This window comes from Scyliorhinus torazame, chromosome 8, assembly GCF_047496885.1.
Source record: "Scyliorhinus torazame isolate Kashiwa2021f chromosome 8, sScyTor2.1, whole genome shotgun sequence".
NCBI lineage: Eukaryota > Metazoa > Chordata > Chondrichthyes > Carcharhiniformes > Scyliorhinidae > Scyliorhinus > Scyliorhinus torazame.
Window position 1 is genome coordinate 1151373 of NC_092714.1, and position 20301 is coordinate 1171673.

General features: G+C 53.8%; 2 protein-coding genes across 2 annotated transcripts in view; one reads left to right on the plus strand and one right to left on the minus strand.

Annotated features, from left to right (window-relative positions):
- LOC140427618 (glutamine amidotransferase-like class 1 domain-containing protein 3, mitochondrial) overlaps nucleotides 1–17149 on the plus strand; it is a 58650-nt gene extending 41501 nt beyond the window's left edge. Inside the window, exons 4-7 of the mRNA XM_072513030.1 lie at nucleotides 3896–4015; nucleotides 5398–5490; nucleotides 12240–12396; nucleotides 16461–17149. Of these exons, the coding sequence (XP_072369131.1) occupies nucleotides 3896–4015; nucleotides 5398–5490; nucleotides 12240–12396; nucleotides 16461–16598 (508 nt within the window). The 3' untranslated portion in view covers nucleotides 16599–17149. The remainder of the gene's footprint in view (nucleotides 1–3895; nucleotides 4016–5397; nucleotides 5491–12239; nucleotides 12397–16460) is intronic.
- LOC140427619 (ribosomal RNA processing protein 1 homolog B-like) overlaps nucleotides 1–20301 on the minus strand; it is a 944136-nt gene that overhangs the window by 890060 nt on the left and 33775 nt on the right. The window lies entirely within an intron of this gene.

Below are 20301 nucleotides of genomic sequence, written 5' to 3' on the forward strand. Positions count from 1 at the left end.
CAGCCCTCGCACAGCTCTCGCACAGCCCTCGCACAGCACTCGCACAGCCCTCGCACAGCCCTCGCCCAGCTCTCACACAGCTCTCACAGCTCTCCCACAGCTCTCCCACAGCCCTCGCACAGCTCTCGCACAGCTCTCACACAGCCCACGCACAGCTCTCGCCCAGCTCTCACACAGCCCTCGCCCAGCTCTCACACAGCTCTCACAGAGCTCTCACAGCTCTCCCACTGCTCTCACACAGCCCTCGCACAGCCCTCGCACAGCCCTCTCCCAGCTCTCACACTGCTCTCACACAGCCCTCGCACAGCTCTCGCACTGCTCTCAGACAGCCCTCGCCCAGCCCTCGCCCAGCCCTCGCCCAGCTCTCGCACAGCCCTCGCACAGCCCTCGCACAGCCCTCGCACAGCTCTCACACAGCCCTCGCACAGCCCTCGCACAGCTCTCACACAGCCCTCGCCCAGCTCTCGCCCAGCCCTCGCCCAGCTCTCGCACAGCCCTCGCACAGCCCTCGCACAGCTCTCACACAGCCCTCACACAGCCCTCGCACAGCTCTCACACAGCTCTCGCACAGCCCTCGCACACCTCTCACCCAGCCCTCGCACAGCCCTCACACAGCCCTCACACAGCCCTCGCACAGCTCTCGCCCAGCTCTCACACAGCTCTCGCACAGCCCTCGCACACCTCTCACCCAGCTCTCGCCCAGCTCTCGCACAGCCCTCGCACAGCTCTCGCCCAGCTCTCACACAGCCCTCGCCCAGCTCTCACACAGCCCTCGCACAGCCCTCGCACAGCCCTCGCACAGCTCTCGCACAGCCCTCGCACAGCTCTCGCACAGCCCTCGCACAGCCCTCGCACAGCTCTCGCACAGCCCTCGCACAGCCCTCGCACAGCCCTCGCACAGCCCTCGCCCAGCTCTCACACAGCTCTCACAGCTCTCCCACAGCTCTCGCACAGCCCTCGCACAGCTCTCGCACAGCTCTCACACAGCCCACGCACAGCTCTCGCCCAGCTCTCACACAGCCCTCGCCCAGCTCTCACACAGCTCTCACAGAGCTCTCACAGCTCTCCCACTGCTCTCACACAGCCCTCGCACAGCCCTCGCCCAGCTCTCACACTGCTCTCACACAGCCCTCGCACAGCTCTCGCACAGCTCTCACACAGCCCTCGCCCAGCTCTCGCACTGCTCTCAGACAGCCCTCGCCCAGCCCTCGCACAGCCCTCGCACTGCCCTCGCACAGCTCTCACACAGCCCTCGCACAGCCCTCACACAGCCCTCACACAGCCCTCGCACAGCTCTCACCCAGCTCTCGCCCAGCTCTCACACAGCTCTCCCACAGCCCTCGCACAGCTCTCACCCAGCTCTCGCCCAGCTCTCACCCAGCCCTCGCACAGCCCTCGCACAGCTCTCGCCCAGCTCTCACACAGCCCTCGCCCAGCTCTCACACAGCCCTCGCACAGCCCTCGCACAGCTCTCACACAGCTCTCTCACAGCCCTCGCACAGCCCTCGCACAGCCCTCGCACAGCCCTCGCACAGCCCTCGCACAGCCCTCGCACAGCCCTCGCACAGCCCTCGCACAGCCCTCGCCCAGCCCTCGCCCAGCCCTCGCCCAGCCCTCGCCCAGCCCTCGCACAGCCCTCGCACAGCCCTCGCACAGCCCTCGCACAGCCCTCGCACAGCTCTCGCACAGCTTTCTTAAACGCCACAGAAACCATAATCTACAAAGAGAAAAATAGGTAATTTTCTCATCAAAAATGAAATCAGAAAATGCTGGAATGTGGTGGCAGTTGTAGAGCGAGAAACCGAGTTAACAATCCTGATCAATGTCCCTTTGTCACAAGTAAAAGTGTGAGATGGAACAGGTTACAAACCAACTCGGGGATGGAGGGAGGGAGGGAAGGTCAGAACAAACGACTGTCTGATAGGGTGGAGGAGAGGAGAGATTAAAGTTTACAATGAAGGCCAAAACATTGTGATGGTGCAAATAAGCAAACAGGTGGAGAATGGGATAGAGAGGTTTCAGGGAAACAGGATCTGAGGAAATTGTGGCAAGGTAGTTATGGAAGTCATTGGATTTGAAGTGAGTCCTGTTTGACAGCAGAGCCTTCACCCTTCCTGCTCTACCTGCAGGCTGAGGGGAGATTAAAGTGAAGTGTACAAGGTTCTGAGGGTTCTGGATAGAGAGGGTGGGAAAGGGCCTATTTCCCTTGGCAGAGAGGTCAATGACTGGGGGGGCAGAGATTTAAAGTGATTGGTACAAGGATGAGAGAGAAGATGAGGAAAAGTGTTTTCACTCAGAGTTGAGGGGGTCTGGGACTCACTGCCTGAAAGGGTGATAGAGGCAGAAACCCTCAACTCATTGAAAAGGTGCCTGGATTTGCACCTCAGGTGCTGTAACCCACAGCTACGGAGCAAGTGCTGAAAAATGACTCGGATGGGTGGCTTGTTTTTCGTGCAGTGGACCCGTTGGGCAGAATGGCCTCCTTCTCTGCCATAAACCTATTGACATTTTCTCAATATCTAAACAGGAGGAATGTGGGGAGAGTAGCAGAACGGGAATTATTCTATAGGAACACCAACATAAATGCGATGGGCTGAATGGCCTTTTCCTGTGTTGTAACGATTGTGTGGAACACTTAGCTGGGAGTTGGAGAGGCGGTGTACCCGCGAGGGAGCAACTCAGAGCGAGAGGATATAAATGATGGTCGAGGCGGGAAGCGGCTGAGGCGGGAGGGGATGGCCGAGGCGGGAGGGGTGGGGGGGGTCGGCCGAGGCGGGAGGAGGGGCCGAGGCCGGAGGGGGAAGGGCCGAGGCGGGAGCGGTAGGGGCCGAGGCCGGAGTGGGATGGGCTGAAATGGGAGGGAGGGCGGCCAAGGCGGGGGGAGGGGGGTCGGCCGAGGCGGGACAGGGAAGCCGAGGAGTGGGAGGCCGAGGCGGGAGCGGTAGGGGCCGAGGCCGGAGTGGGATGGGCTGAAATGGGAGGGAGGGCGGCCAAGGCGGGGGGAGGGGGGTCGGCCGAGGCGGGACAGGGAAGCCGAGGAGTGGGAGGCCGAGGCGGGAGCGGTAGGGGCCGAGGCCGGAGTGGGATGGGCTGAAATGGGAGGGAGGGCGGCCAAGGCGGGGGGAGGGGGGTCGGCCGAGGCGGGACAGGGAAGCCGAGGAGTGGGAGGCCGAGGCGGGAGGGGGCGGCCGAGGAGGCGGAGGCCGAGGCGGGAGGGGGCGGCCAAGGAGTGGGAGGCCAAGGCGGGAGGAGCCGAGTCGGGGAGGGGGTGGTTGAGGGGAAGGGGGAAGGGAGCAGCCGAGGCGGGAGGTGGAAGGGTCGAGGCGGGAGCGGTAGGGGTCGAGGCGGGAGCGGTAGGGGCCGAGGCGGGAGCGGTAGGGGCCAAGGCTGAAGGGGGAGGGGCCATGACCGGAGGGGGAGGGGCCACGGCCAGAGGGGGAGGGCCTGAGATGGGACGGGGAGGGGCCATGGCGGGTTGTGGACCAATTAGCTGCTCGGAACCAGCCCACACTGGTTTCAGAACATAGTGAACTCCCAATGGGATTGGTTGGAACAGAAACAAGCGGAATTTTCCTCAGGGTCAGGGTTCGAATCGGAACCGAACTTCTGTGGTGATTGGCCAGGAAGTGCTCAGTGTTGGGGACACTGTGTTAATACCAGCATGGAACACAGCAGTACTATAAATAAAAATAGCTGCAACTTTATTTTAGTATAATTTTGTTGAAAATAAATACCTAAAACACATTCCTGTGTTAAGAAACATAAAACTTTTAGTTGTCAGTCACACTAATGTTTAACACTAATGTTGCCAGTAACACTAACGCAGCATATTCTCTGCAAGAATTACTTTATATTATTCATCTCTGACCTGCTGATGATTATCGCTCCCTTGCAGCAATGTTCTAGTGGAGTCGGCTCGGATTGCCCGCGGTAAGATCCTGGACCTGGCCCGGCTAACCGTGCAGGAACACGACGCCATCATCTTCCCTGGTGGCTTTGGTGCTGCCAAGAACCTGTGAGTATTGAAACCCAGCCATTCTGTCCGTGATTCACTGGCAGCTCGATAACCGCAGAGGACCCCCCCTCGCTGCAATGCGGACATGGCTCTCTTGGGTGCTGGGGGGGGGAGAGCACAAACCAGGCATTAAACTTGAGTCAATATCTTCTCAAGTTGCTGCTCATAATGAGCCAGTCTGAGTGACACCACCCCCTCCGCCCACGCCCCGCCCACCACAACACCAGCGTTTCTGCATTTGGATCTCATACCCAAGACTTTACGTTAGAATTTACATTGACTCACTTAGTGCAGCACTGTACTGAGGGAGTGCCGCACTGTCAGAGGGTCAGTACTGAGGGAGTGCCGCACTGTCAGAGGGTCAGTACTGAGGGAGTGCTGCACTGTCAGAGGGTCAGTACTGAGGGAGTGCTGCACTGTCAGAGGGTCAGTACTGAGGGAGTGCCGCACTGTCAGAGGGTCAGTACTGAGGGAGTGCCGCACTGTCAGAGGGTCAGTACTGAGGGAGTGCTGCACTGTCAGAGGGTCAGTACTGAGGGAGTGCTGCACTGTCAGAGGGTCAGCACCGAGCGAGTGCTGCACTGTCAGAGGGTCAGTACTGAGGGAGTGCTGCACTGTCAGAGGGTCAGTACTGAGGGAGTGCTGCACTGTCAGAGGGTCAGTACTGAGGGAGTGCCGCACTGTCAGAGGGTCAGTACTGAGGGAGTGCCGCACTGTCAGAGGGTCAGTACTGAGGGAGTGCTGCACTGTCAGAGGGTCAGTACTGAGGGAGTGCTGCACTGTCAGAGGGTCAGTACTAAGGGAGTGCGGCACTGTCAGAGGGTCAGTACTGAGGGAGTGCTGCACTGTCAGGGGGTCAGTACTGAGGGAGTGCTGCACTGTCAGAGGGTCAGTACTGAGGTAGTGCCGCACTGTCAGAGGGTCAGTACTGAGGGAGTGCTGCACTGTCAGAGGGTCAGTACTGAGGGAGTGCTGCACTGTCAGAGGGTCAGTACTGAGGGAGTGCTGCACTGTCAGAGGGTCAGTACTGAGGGAGTGCTGCATTGTCAGAGGGTCAGTACTGAGGGAGTGCCGCACTGTCAGAGGGTCAGCACTGAGGGAGTGCTGCACTGTCAGAGGGTCAGTGCTGAGGGAGTGCCGCGCTGTCAGAGGGTCAGTACTGAGGGAGTGCTGCACTGTCAGAGGGTCAGTACTGATGGAGTGCCGCACTGTGAGAGGGTCAGTACTGAGGGAGTGCTGCACTGCCAGAGATCTGGGGTTTATTGAGGGTTGCAATGTGTATTACAATGGAGGCTGTTATTGCAGCTATGTTGAGCACTGTTAGATTGATGGTGCCTCTATTCAGCATTATTGAGTGTAAGCTCTGTCTGTCTCACCTCCAGATCAAACTTCGCTGTGGAAGGAAAGGACTGCCAAGTAATTCCTGACATCGAGCGTGTAATCACGGAATTCCACAAGGCACGGAAACCCATTGGGTAGGAAACGCATCAGGATTTACAGGTGGTGTGGTCACAGGCTGTGTTACCAAGTGCCAGTGTGAGGGAGCTGAATTAACATCATAGATTTTACAGTGCAGAAGGAGGCCATTCAGCCCATCAAATCTGCACCAGTAGAGATACAGTCAGTAACACGGTGCTGGGGGAGAGGGGTTACTGAGTGACAGTGTGAGGGAGCTGGATTAACATCAGTAGAGATACAGTCAGTAACACAGGGTGCTGGGGGAGAGGGGTTACTGAGTGACAGTGTGAGGCAGCTGGATTGACATCAGTAGAGATACAGTCAGTAACACGGTGCTGGGGGAGAGGGGTTACTGAGTGACAGTGTGAGGCAGCTGGATTGACATCAGTAGAGATACAGTCAGTAACACAGGGTGCTGGGGGAGAGGGGTTACTGAGTAACAGTGTGAGGGAGCTGGATTAACATCAGTAGAGATACAGTCAGTAACACAGGGTGCTGGGGGAGAGGGGTTACTGAGTGACAGTGAGAGGCAGCTGGATTAACATTAGTAGGGATACAGTCAGTAACACAGGGTGCTGGGGGAGAGGGGTTACTGAGTGACAGTGTGAGGGAGCTGGATTAACATCAATAGAGATACAGTCAGTGACACAGGGTGCTGGGGGAGAGGGGTTACTGAGTGACAGTGTGAGGGAGCTGGATTAACATCAGTAGGGATACAGTCAGTAACACGGGGTGCTGGGGGAGAGGGATGACTGAGTGACCGTGTGAGGGAGCTGGATTAACATCAGTAGGGATACAGTCAGTAACACAGGGTGCTGGGGGAGAGGGGTTATTGAGTGACAGTGTGAGGGAGCTGGATTAACATCAGCCGAGATACAGTCAGTAACACGGTGCTGAGGGAAAGGGGATCCTGAGTGACAGTGTGAGGGAGCTGGATTAACATCAGTAGAGATACAGTCAGTAACACAGGATGCTGGGGGAGAGGGGTTACTGAGTGACAGTGTGAGGGAGCAGAATTAACATCAGTAGAGATACAGTCAGTAACACAGGGTGCTGGGGGAGAGGGGTTACTGAGTGACAGTGTGAGGGAGCTGAATTAACATCAGTAGAGATACAGTCAGTAACACAGGGTGCTGGGGGAGAGGGGTTACTGAGTGACAGAGTGAGGGAGCTGGATTAACATCAATAGAGATACAGTCAGTAGCACAGGGTACTGGGGGAGAGGGGTTACTGAGTGACTGAGAGGCAGCTGGATTAACATCAGTAGAGAAACAGTCAGTAACACAGGGTGCTGGGGGAAAGGGGTTACTGAGTGACAGTGTGAGGGAGCTGGATTAACATCAGTCGCGATACAGTCAGTAACACAGGGTGCTGGGGTAGAGGGGTTACTGAGTGACAGTGTGAGGCAGCTGGATTGACATCAGTAGAGATAAAGTCAGTAACACAGGGTGCTGGGGGAGAGGGGTTACTGAGTAACAGTGTGAGGGAGCTGGATTAACATCAGTAGAGATACAGTCAGTAACACAGGGTGCTGGGGGAGAGGGGTTACTGAGTGACAGTGAGAGGCAGCTGGATTAACATCAGTAGGGATACAGTCAGTAACACAGGGTGCTGGGGGAGAGGGGTTACTGAGTGACAGTGTGAGGCAGCTGGATTGACATCAGTAGAGATACAGTCAGTAACACAGGGTGCTGGGGGAGAGGGGTTACTGAGTAACAGTGTGAGGGAGCTGGATTAACATCAGTAGAGATACAGTCAGTAACACAGGGTGCTGGGGGAGAGGGGTTACTGAGTGACAGTGAGAGGCAGCTGGATTAACATCAGTAGGGATACAGTCAGTAACACAGGGAGCTGGGGGAGAGGGGTTACTGAGTGACAGTGTGAGGGAGCTGGATTAACATCAGTAGAGATACAGTCAGTAACACAGGGTGCTGGGGGGGAGGGGTTACTGAGTGACAGTGTGAGGGAGCTGGATTGACATCAGTAGAGATAAAGTCAGTAACACGGTGCTGGGGGAGCGGGGTTACTGAGTGACTGTGTGAGGGAGCTGGATTAACATCAGTAGAGATACAGTCAGTAACACAGGGTGCTGGGGGAGAGGGGTTACTGAGTGACTGTGTGAGGGAGCTGGATTAACATCAGTAGAGATACAGTCAGTAACACAGGGTGCTGGGGGAGAGGGGTTACTGAGTGACAGTGTGAGGGAGCTGGATTAACATCAGTAGGGATACAGTCAGTAACACAGGGTGCTGGGGGAGAGGGGTTACTGAGTGACAGTGTGAGGGAGCTGGATTAACATCAGTAGGGATACAGTCAGTAACACAGGGTGCTGGGGGAGAGGGGTTATTGAGTGACAGTGTGAGGGAGCTGGATTAACATCAGCCGAGATACAGTCAGTAACACAGGGTGCTGGGGAGAGGGGTTACTGAGTGACAGTGTGAGGGAGCTGGATTAACATCGGTAGAGATACAGTCAGTAACACGGTGCTGAGGGAAAGGGGATCCTGAGTGACAGTGTGAGGGAGCTGGATTAACATCAGTAGAGATACAGTCTGTAACACAGGATGCTGGGGGAGAGGGGTTACTGAGTGACAGTGTGAGGGAGCAGAATTAACATCAGTAGAGATACAGTCAGTAACACAGGGTGCTGGGGGAGAGGGGTTACTGAGTGACAGAGTGAGGGAGCTGGATTAACATCAATAGAGATACAGTCAGTAGCACAGGGTACTGGGGGAGAGGGGTTACTGAGTGACAGTGAGAGGCAGCTGGATTAACATCAGTAGAGAAACAGTCAGTAACACAGGGTGCTGGGGGAAAGGGGTTACTGAGTGACAGTGTGAGGGAGCTGGATTAACATCAGTCGCGATACAGTCAGTAACACAGGGTGCTGGGGGAGAGGGGTTACTGAGTGACGGTGAGAGGCAGCTGGATTAACATCAGTAGGGATACAGTCAGTAACACAGGGTGCTGGGGGAGAGGGGTTACTGAGTGACAGTGTGAGGCAGCTGGATTGACATCAGTAGAGATACAGTCAGTAACACGGCGCTGGAGGGTGGGGATGGGTTACTGAGTGACAGTGTGAGGGAGCTGGATTAATATCAGTCGCGATACAGTCAGTAACACAGGGTGCTGGGGGAGAGGGGTTACTGAGTGACAGTGTGAGGGAGCTGAATTAACATCAGTCGAGATACAGTCAGTAACACAGGGTGCTGGGGGAGAGGGGTTACTGAGTGACAGTGTGAGGGAGCTGGATTAACATCAGTAGAGATACAGTCAGTAACACAGGGTGCTGGGGGAGAGGGGTTACTGAGTGACAGTGTGAGGGAGCTGGATTAACATCAGTAGAGATACAGTCGGTAACACGGTGCTGGGGGAGAGGGGTTACTGAGTGACAGTGTGAGGGAGCTGGGGGGAGAGGGTTTACTGAGTGACAGTTTGAAGGAGCTGGATTAACATCAGTAGAGATACAGTCAGTAACACAGGATGCTGGGGGAGAGGGGTTACTGAGTGACAGTGTGGGGGAGCTGGATTAACATCAGTCGAGATAGTCAGTAACACAGGGTGCTGGGGGAGAGGGATTACTGAGTGACAGTGTGAGGGAGCTGGATTAACATCAGTAGAGATACAGTCAGTAACACAGGGTGCTGGGGGAGAGGGGTTACTGAGTGACAGAGTGAGGGAGCTGGATTAACATCAATAGAGATACAGTCAGTAGCACAGGGTACTGGGGGAGAGGGGTTACTGAGTGACTGAGAGGCAGCTGGATTAACATCAGTAGAGAAACAGTCAGTAACACAGGGTGCTGGGGGAAAGGGGTTACTGAGTGACAGTGTGAGGGAGCTGGATTAACATCAGTCGCGATACAGTCAGTAACACAGGGTGCTGGGGTAGAGGGGTTACTGAGTGACAGTGTGAGGCAGCTGGATTGACATCAGTAGAGATAAAGTCAGTAACACAGGGTGCTGGGGGAGAGGGGTTACTGAGTAACAGTGTGAGGGAGCTGGATTAACATCAGTAGAGATACAGTCAGTAACACAGGGTGCTGGGGGAGAGGGGTTACTGAGTGACAGTGAGAGGCAGCTGGATTAACATCAGTAGGGATACAGTCAGTAACACAGGGTGCTGGGGGAGAGGGGTTACTGAGTGACAGTGTGAGGCAGCTGGATTGACATCAGTAGAGATACAGTCAGTAACACAGGGTGCTGGGGGAGAGGGGTTACTGAGTAACAGTGTGAGGGAGCTGGATTAACATCAGTAGAGATACAGTCAGTAACACAGGGTGCTGGGGGAGAGGGGTTACTGAGTGACAGTGAGAGGCAGCTGGATTAACATCAGTAGGGATACAGTCAGTAACACAGGGAGCTGGGGGAGAGGGGTTACTGAGTGACAGTGTGAGGGAGCTGGATTAACATCAGTAGAGATACAGTCAGTAACACAGGGTGCTGGGGGGGAGGGGTTACTGAGTGACAGTGTGAGGGAGCTGGATTGACATCAGTAGAGATAAAGTCAGTAACACGGTGCTGGGGGAGCGGGGTTACTGAGTGACTGTGTGAGGGAGCTGGATTAACATCAGTAGAGATACAGTCAGTAACACAGGGTGCTGGGGGAGAGGGGTTACTGAGTGACTGTGTGAGGGAGCTGGATTAACATCAGTAGAGATACAGTCAGTAACACAGGGTGCTGGGGGAGAGGGGTTACTGAGTGACAGTGTGAGGGAGCTGGATTAACATCAGTAGGGATACAGTCAGTAACACAGGGTGCTGGGGGAGAGGGGTTACTGAGTGACAGTGTGAGGGAGCTGGATTAACATCAGTAGGGATACAGTCAGTAACACAGGGTGCTGGGGGAGAGGGGTTATTGAGTGACAGTGTGAGGGAGCTGGATTAACATCAGCCGAGATACAGTCAGTAACACAGGGTGCTGGGGAGAGGGGTTACTGAGTGACAGTGTGAGGGAGCTGGATTAACATCGGTAGAGATACAGTCAGTAACACGGTGCTGAGGGAAAGGGGATCCTGAGTGACAGTGTGAGGGAGCTGGATTAACATCAGTAGAGATACAGTCTGTAACACAGGATGCTGGGGGAGAGGGGTTACTGAGTGACAGTGTGAGGGAGCAGAATTAACATCAGTAGAGATACAGTCAGTAACACAGGGTGCTGGGGGAGAGGGGTTACTGAGTGACAGAGTGAGGGAGCTGGATTAACATCAATAGAGATACAGTCAGTAGCACAGGGTACTGGGGGAGAGGGGTTACTGAGTGACAGTGAGAGGCAGCTGGATTAACATCAGTCGAGATACAGTCAGTAACACAGGGTGCTGGGGGAGAGGTGTTACTGAGTGACAGTGTGAGGGAGCTGGATTAACATCAGAAGAGATACAGTCAGTAACACGGCGCTGGAGGGTGGGGATGGGTTACTGAGTGACAGTGTGAGGGAGCTGGATTAATATCAGTCGCGATACAGTCAGTAACACAGGGTGCTGGGGGAGAGGGGTTACTGAGTGACAGTGTGAGGGAGCTGAATTAACATCAGTCGAGATACAGTCAGTAACACAGGGTGCTGGGGGAGAGGTGTTACTGAGTGACAGTGTGAGGGAGCTGGATTAACATCAGTAGAGATACAGTCAGTAACACAGGGTGCTGGGGGAGAGGGGTTACTGAGTGACAGTGTGAGGGAGCTGGATTAACATCAGTAGAGATACAGTCGGTAACACGGTGCTGGGGGAGAGGGGTTACTGAGTGACAGTGTGAGGGAGCTGGGGGGAGAGGGTTTACTGAGTGACAGTTTGAAGGAGCTGGATTAACATCAGTAGAGATACAGTCAGTAACACAGGATGCTGGGGGAGAGGGGTTACTGAGTGACAGTGTGGGGGAGCTGGATTAACATCAGTCGAGATAGTCAGTAACACAGGGTGCTGGGGGAGAGGGATTACTGAGTGACAGTGTGAGGGAGCTGGATTAACATCAGTAGAGATACAGTCAGTAACACAGGGTGCTGGGGGAGAGGGGTTACTGAGTGACAATATGAGGGAGCTGGATTAACATCAGTAGAGATACAGTCAGTAACACAGGATGCTGGGGGAGAGGGGTTACTGAGTGACTGTGGGGAGCTGGATTAACATCAGTAGAGATACAGTCAGTAACACAGGGTGCTGGGGGAGAGGGATTACTGAGTGACAGTGTGAGGGAGCTGGATTAACATCAGTAGAGATGCAGTCAGTCACACAGGGTGCTGGGGGAGAGGGGTTACTGAGTGACAGTGTGAGAGAGCTGGATTAACATCAGTAGAGATACAGTCGGTAACACAGGATGCTGGGGGAGAGGGGTTACTGAGTGACAGTGTGAGAGAGCTGGATTAACATCAGTAGAGATACAGTCAGTCACACAGGGTGCTGGGGGAGAGGGGTTACTGAGTGACAGTGTGGGGAGCTGGATTAACATCAGTAGAGATACAGTCAGTAATACAGGGTGCTGGGGGAGAGGGGTTGCTGAGTGACAGTGTGGGGAGCTGGATTAACATCAGTAGAGATACAGTCAGTAACACAGGGTGCTGGGGGAGAGGGGTTACTGAGTGACAGTGTGAGAGAGCTGGATTAACATCAATTCTATGTGCCTGTCACGTTCAGATGCAACGGGTGAAATTGCAATCCATGGGAAGGCAGGAGAATGTGAGTGGGTAAATTATTGTCACGATTTGAATTCAGAGCATTGAGCACTGCTCCAACCCGGAATACAGTTGCCCGTTGACTTACCTGACCTTTGTTCCAGGTTGTGTTGCATTGCTCCTGTCCTGGCTGCCAAAGTCCTCCCAGGAGTCGAGGTGACTGTTGGCCATGAGGATGAGGAAGATGGGAAATGGCCATACGCTGGTACAGCGGCAGCAATCATCGCAATGGGGGGGAAGCACGCAGTGGGGGAGGTTGATATATCCTTTTCAGCTGCTTCGACCTGCTGGTGAATGGGAGACGAGAAAAACAGACCAGAGCTTAACAGGAGCCCTCTGGGCTGGGCATCTGGTCTCTGCATGGGGACTGGGGTGTGGAAGGGGGTGGTGGTGATGGGGGCGCCGTCATGTGTGCTGAACAAAGAACACAGAAATGTACAGCACAGGAACAGGCCCTTCGGCCCTCCAAGCCCGTGCCGACCATGCTGCCCGACTAAACTACAATCTTCTACACTTCCTGGGTCCGTATCCCTCTATTCCCATCCTATTCATGTATTTGTCAAGATGCCCCTTAAATGTCACTATCGTCCCTGCTTCCACCACCTCCTCCGGTAGCGAGTTCCAGGCACCCGCTACCCTCTGCGTACAAAACTTGCCTCGTACATCTACTCTAAACCTTGCCCCTCTCACCTTAAACCTATGCCCCCTAGTAATTGACCCCTCTACCCTGGGGAAAAGCCTCTGACGATCCACTCTGTGCTGGGGGGGTGATCTTTCCTGGGTGCTGGGAGGGGGTTATCCTGTCTGGGGAGGTGGGGGGGCTCTGTCCAGGGGGGCTGCGGGGGGGGTGGGGGGGAGGTCCGTCCAGGGTGCTGGGGGAGGTCCCCCGGGGGGCTGGGGGAGGTCCCCCGGGGGGCTGGGGGTGCCGCATCCGGGGGGCTGGGGGGTCCCCGTCCGGGGAGTTGGAGGGGTTCTGTCCAGAAGGCTGGGGGGCTCTGTCCGGGGAGCTGTGTGAGCCTCGTCCGGGGTGCTGTGGGGGGCTCTGTCCGGGGAGCTGTGTGAGCCTCGTCCGGGGAGCTGTGGGGGGTTCTGTCCGGGGGGAATAGGGGTGCCCTGTCCTGGATGCTGGGGGAGGCTCCCACCAGGGAGCTGGGCTGGGGGGGAGGGGTCAGTCCTGGGTGCTGCCGGGGCTCTGGGCTACGTTACCTCTACAGACAGGATGGTCTACACCTGAACCTGAGGGGCACAAATATCCTGGGGGGGAGATTTGTTAGTGCTCTTTGGGGGGGTTTAAACTAATGCAGCAGGGGCATGGGAACCTGGATTGTAGTTTTAGGGTAAGGGAGAATGAGAGTATTGAGGTCAGGAGCACAGATTTGACTTCGCAGGAGGGGGCCAGTGTTCAGGTAGGTGGTTTGAAGTGGGTCTACTTCAATGCCAGGAGTATACGAAACAAGGTAGGGGAACTGGCAGCATGGGTTGGTACCTGGGACTTCGATGTTGTGGCCATTTCGGAGACATGGATAGAGCAGGGACAGGAATGGTTGTTGCAGGTTCCGGGGTTTAGGTGTTTTAGTAAGCTCCGAGAAGGAGGCAAAAGAGGGGGAGGTGTGGCGCTGCTAGTCAAGAGCAGTATTACGGTGGCGGAGAGGATGCTAGATGGGGAGTCATCTTCCGAGATAGTATGGACTGAGATTAGAAACAGGAAAGGAGAGGTCACCCTGTTGGGAGTTTTCTATAGGCCTCCAAATAGTTCTAGGGATGTAGAGGAAAGGATGGCGAGGATGATCCTGGATAAGAGCGAAAGTAACAGGGTAGTTATTATGGGAGACTTTAACTTTCCAAATATTGACTGGAAAAGATATAGTTCGAGTACATTAGATGGGTCGTTTTTTGTACAGTGTGTGCAGGAGGGTTTCCTGACACAATATGTTGACAGGCCAACAAGAGGCGAGGCCACGTTGGATTTGGTTTTGGGTAATGAACCTGGCCAGGTGTTGGATTTGGAGGTAGGAGAGCACTTTGGGGACAGTGACCACAATTCGGTGACGTTTACGTTAGTGATGGAAAGGGATAAGTATACACCGCAGGGCAAGAGTTGTTATAGCTAGGGGAAGGGCAATTATGATGCCATTAGACGTGACTTGGGGGGGGATAGGTTGGAGAAGTAGGCTGCAAGTGTTGGGCACACTAGATAAGTGGAGCTTGTTCAAGGATCAGCTACTGCGTGTTCTTGATAAGTACGTACCGGTCAGGCAGGGAGGAAGGCATAGAGCGAGGGAACCGTGGTTTACCAAAGAAGTGGAATCTCTTGTTAAGAGGAAGAAGGAGGCCTATGTGAAGATGAGGTGTGAAGTTTCAGTTGGGGCGATGGATAGTTACAAGGTAGCGAGGAAGGATCTAAAGAGAGAGCTAAGACGAGCAAGGAGGGGACATGAGAAGTATTTGGCAGGTAGGATCAAGGAAAACCCAAAAGCTTTCTATAGGTATGTCAGGAATAAGCGAATGACTAGGTTAAGAGTAGGACCAGCCAAGGACAGGGATGGGAAGTTGTGTGTGGAGTCTGAAGAGATAGGCGAGATACTAAATGAATATTTTTCGTCAGTTTTCACTCAGGAAAAAGATAATGTTATGGAGGAGAATGCTGAGACCCAGGCTATTAGAATAGATGGCATTGAGGTACGTAGGGAAGAGATGTTGGCAATTCTGGACAGGCTGAAAATAGATAAGTCCCCGGGGCCTGATGGGATTTATCCTAGGATTCTCTGGGAGGCCAGGGAAGAGATTGCTGGACCTTTGGCTTTGATTTTTATGTCATCATTGGCTACAGGAATAGTGCCAGAGAACTGGAGGATAGCAAATCTGGTCCCTTTGTTCAAAAAGGGGAGCAGAGACAACCCCGGCAACTATAGACCGGTGAGCCTCACGTCTGTAGTGGGTAAAATCTTGGAGGGGATTATAAGAGACAAGATTTATAATCATCTAGATAGGAATAATATGATCAGGGATAGTCAGCATGGCTTTGTGAAGGGTAGGTCATGCCTCACAAACCTTATCGAGTTCTTTGAGAAGGTGACTGAACAGGTAGACGAGGGTAGAGCAGTTGATGTGGTGTATATGGATTTCAGCAAAGCGTTTGATAAGGTTCCCCACGGTAGGCTATTGCAGAAAATACGGAGGCTGGGGATTGAGGGTGATTTAGAGATGTGGGTCAGAAATTGGCTAGCTGAAAGAAGACAGAGGGTGGTGGTTGATGGGAAATGTTTAGAATGGAGTTCAGTTACAAGTGGCGTACCACAAGGATCTGTTCTGGGGCCGTTGCTGTTTGTCATTTTTATCAATGACCTAGAGGAAGGCGCAGAAGGGTGGGTGAGTAAATTTGCAGACGACACTAAAGTCGGTGGTGTTGTCGACAGTGTGGAAGGATGTAGCAGGTTACAGAGGGACATAGATAGCTGCAGAGCTGGGCTGAGAGGTGGCAAATGGAGTTTAATGTAGAGAAGTGTGAGGTGATTCACTTTGGAAGGAATAACAGGAATGCGGAATATTTGGCTAATGGTAAAGTTCTTGGAAGTGTGGATGAGCAGAGGGATCTAGGTGTCCATGTACATAGATCCCTGAAAGTTGCCACCCAGGTTGATAGGGTTGTGAAGAAGGCGTATGGAGTGTTGGCCTTTATTGGTAGAGGGATTGAGTTCCGGAGTCGGGAGGTCATGTTGCAGCTGTACAGAACTCTGGTACGGCCGCATTTGGAGTATTGCGTTCAGTTCTGGTCACCGCATTATAGGAAGGACGTGGAGGCTTTGGAGCGGGTGCAGAGGAGATTCACCAGGATGTTGCCTGGTATGGAGGGAAAATCTTATGAGGAAAGGCTGGGCAGGGGAGGTTGTTTTCGTTGGAGAGAAGAAGGTTAAGAGGAGACTTAATAGAGGCATACAAAATGATCAGGGGGTTGAATAGGGTGGACAGTGAGAGCCTTCTCCCGCGGATGGAAATGGCTGGCACGAGGGGACATAGCCTTAAACTGAGGGGTAATAGATATAGGACAGAGGTCAGAGGTAGGTTCTTTACACAAAGAGTAGTGAGGCCGTGGAATGCCCTACCTGCTACAGTAGTGAACTCGCCAACATTGAGGGCATTTAAAAGTTTATTGGATAAACATATGGATGATAATGGCATAGTGTAGGTTAGATGGCTTTTGTTTCGGTGCAACATCGTGGGCCGAAGGGCCTGTACTGCGCTGTATCGTTCTATGTTCTATGTTACCGGGTGCTCTGCGATGCTGTTTTTGCTGTGTTTGATTGGTTTCCTTAATTCCCTCTCACTGTGCTCACGTGGATTCTGAGAATAATGTTGTGTCCACACCGGCCTTTATGTGTGAAACGGAACTTCACCACATCTTCGATGGGATTGGTGCGATGGTGCAGCAAGTACTGAAACTAACGGGGAAACGAAGCTGCTGAGGAAATGACTGCCAAACTTCAGATCAATGATTCATGTGTGGGCGAATGAGTGGTGTCTGTGTGTCAGTGGGTGGGTAGTCTGTGTCTGGTGCGCGTGTTTATGTGCATGCCAGGGTGTGTCTGGGCTGGCGTGCATGTGTTTGGGCGTGTACGGGCATATCTGGGCAGCATGTCCATGTGTGACTGGGCAGGCCCTTACGTGCGGGCCTGTGCACGTGTGTCTGGGCCTGTGCACATGTGTCTGGGCCAGTGCACATGTGTCTGGGCCAGTGTACGCGTGTGTGGGCCTGTGCACGCGTGTGTGGGCCTGTGCACACGTGTCTGGGCCTGTGCACGTGTGTCTGGGCCTGTGCGCGCCTGTCTGAGCGTGTGGTGCGTGTCTGGGCTTGGGCGCACGTTTCTTGACGCGTGGTACGTGTCTGGCCCGGCCTCTCCAGGTGTTCATGACCATGCGTGTATGTCCAGGTGTGCCTGTGTGGGTGTGTGTATGTGCGTCTAGTTATGATCATGAGCCTAGGCAGGTAGGTGGGTGTCTGGGCAGAGGGGGTTGTGTTTGGGTGGGGGGGGGTGGGGGGGATGTTTGAGAGTCTGGGCAGAGGGGGTTGTGTTTTGGTGGGGGGGATGTTTGCGAGTCTGGGCAGAGGGGGTTGTGTTTGGGTGGGGGGGGTGGGGGGGATGTTTGAGAGTCTGGGCAGAGGGGGTTGTGTTTGGGTGGGGGGGGTGGGGGGGATGTTTGAGAGTCTGGGCAGGCGGGTTGTGTTTGGGTGGGGGGGGTGGGGGGGATGTTTGAGAGTCTGGGCAGAGGGGGTTGTGTTTGGGTGGGGGGGTGGGGGGTGGGATGTTTGAGAGTCTGGGCAGGGGGGGTTGTGTTTGGGTGGGGGGGGTATGTTTGAGAGTCTGGGCAGAGGGGGTTGTGTTTGGGTGGGGGGGGGTATGTTTGAGAGTCTGGGCAGAGGGGGTTGTGTTTGGGTGGGGGGGGTATGTTTGAGAGTCTGGGCAGAGGGGGTTGTGTTTGGGTGGGGGGGGGTATGTTTGAGAGTCTGGGCAGAGGGGGTTGTGTTTGGGTGGGGGGGTGGGGGGGTATGTTTGAGAGTCTGGGCAGAGGGGGTTGTGTTTGGGTGGGGGGGGGATGTTTGAGAGTCTAGGCAGAGGGGTTGTGTGAGTACCTGATCTTCTCTGATCTATAAAGCTGGTGGAGACTGTGAGAATTAGTGACAATATTACAAGGTGATCCCTCCAATGCCCTGATTGGAGAGCCAGTGGATCTCTCATCCTTGTGAGATTTGCCACGATTGCGATAGTGTTAATTACCCTCAATCAGGTGACAGATTAATCTGTTGTTGCGAGAATGGAATTTCAGACACCTAGTTGTAATTTTGAATCTATTAAATGTTCTGATCACAGCTGTGATTGTTGCAGAATGTTTCCCACAGCTCATTCTGACAATCCGGCTGCGGGGGGGGGGGGGGAGCGGGGGGGCTGCGAGGGGGCGGTTGCGAGGGCTAGGGTGGGTGCGAGGGGGGTGTTGAGAGGGAGGGTGGGTGCGAGGGGGGTGTTGAGAGGGAGGGTGGGTGCCTGGGCGGGGGGTTGCCTGGGCGGGGGAGTTGCCTGGGCGGGGGAGTTGCCTGGGTGGGTGGGGTGCCAGGGCGGGGGGTGGTTGCGAGGGCGGGGGTTGGTTACCCATTTCTTTTATTTGTATTATTTTTGGTCCATGGACCCATGTTCAGGATGTGTGTTTTAAGCAGAGGTTTATCTGAAGCAGCCTGCTTGTCAGGACAGTGTGTCCCACACTGAGGTTTATCTGAAACAGCCTGCTTGTCAGGACAGTGTGTCCCACACTGAGGTTTATCTGAAGCAGCCTGCTTGTCAGGACAGTGTGTCCCACACTGAGGTTTATCTGAAGCAGCCTGCTTGTCAGGACAGTGTGTCCCACACTGAGGTTTATCTGAAACAGCCTGCTTGTCAGGACAGTGTGTCCCACACTGAGGTTTATCTGAAGCAGCCTGCTTGTCAGGACAGTGTGTCCCACACTGAGGTTTATCTGAAGCAGCCTGCTTGTCAGGACAGTGTGTCCCACACTGAGGTTTATCTGAAACAGCCTGCTTGTCAGGACAGTGTGTCCCACACTGAGGTTTATCTGAAACAGCCTGCTTGTCAGGACAGTGTGTCCCACACTGAGGTTTATCTGAAGCAGCCTGCTTGTCAGGACAGTGTGTCCCACACTGAGGTTTATCTGAAGCAGCCTGCTTGTCAGGACAGTGTGTCCCAGGTTTTACATTTTGGAGAAACGGACTCATTGGCGCCGAGTGAATCTTGGGAACCAGCGTTTGATGAATTTACTTCGATGGGTTGGCCAGAGACAGTGTTCTGCCTGACAACAGTCAGTGATTGGGTCCTGGTTGGTGCTTTCTGCAAAGTGAAAGGGGCAATACCCCTCTTGCTCACTCACTGTCTCTCTCTCTCTCTGTCTCTTTCTCTCTCTATGTCTCTCCCTCTCGCTCGCTCACTCTCTCTCTCTCTCTCTCACTGCTTCTGTCCTGAAACCGGTGAGTACCTGGCACATCTTTGTTGTAAACTTGAAATGAGCCTGAATCTGTGGAGATAGGAGAGCACGCTGCCAGAGGAAACCATCTCAAACCTAGAAGGAAGTTCCATCAAAATAAAAGCTGACCCGCACAAAGACACGAACTGGAAGTCATCCCAGGCCATCAAAGACCCTTTATCCTTTTATTTTTATTTATAATTTCCTTACTTTTCAACCACTCTTTCCCCTCGTGTGTGTGTGTGTGTGTGTGTGTGTGTATCGAGAGAATGGGGAGGGGGTAGGAGGGGGTAGTGGAGGGTCCTTCCTGTTTATTCCTTCTTCTCACATTTGCCCTTTCATTTTTGCTGTTACATTTCTGATCTGTGGGTGATTGGACAGCAGCCTGTAAGTAGGCTGCACCTTTACCTCAAACAGAAGGATCCGGAAGGCTGTGGTGGTTTAAACTGACTGGTGTCAGTGAGGACTGGGTTTGATTGATTGGCTGTGGCCAATGACTGGAACCAAAAGGCTGTACTCTTCCCGGTAACAGGCGGTGAATTGGATCTGATCGCACTGATAGGTTTTTCAAAGTTTGAGTTTGGTTTGAGTTTTGATTCCAGCAGGGTGGTGAAGAGATCCAAAATGATCCAGAAATCCTCTCTCAAAGGCCACTGTGAGGCTGCCTCTCTCTCCAGAAAGTCTGCGTGTCACCCCGGTCAGATTGCAGAGGCCTGAGGTCAAACCACGAGCTGGAAGCCGGGTTTGATCTGAAATACAGTGTCTACACAAAGATACAAACCTGAATGTCAACCTCGAGCTGAGGGCCCAGTTTGATGAGGAATAAAGTGTCTCTCCAGAAAGCCTGCTGCTTGCGAATACTGCATTTTCCAAATTACACAGACCCTGAGTGTGTTATTACAAAGAAAAACCATTACAGCTGAAAGCTAAAGACTTCAGTCTGCAGGTTTGCTGTGAATGAATGAAATGAAATGAAAATCACTTATTTGTCACAAGTAGGCTTCAAATGAAGTTACTGTGAAAAGCCCCTAGTTGCCACATTCCGGTGCCTGTTCGGGGAGGCTGGTATGGGAATTGAACTGTGCTGCTGGCCTGCCTTGGTCTGCTTTCAAAAGCCAGCGATTTAGCCCTGTGCTAAACAACAGCCCCTGTGAGAAAAGT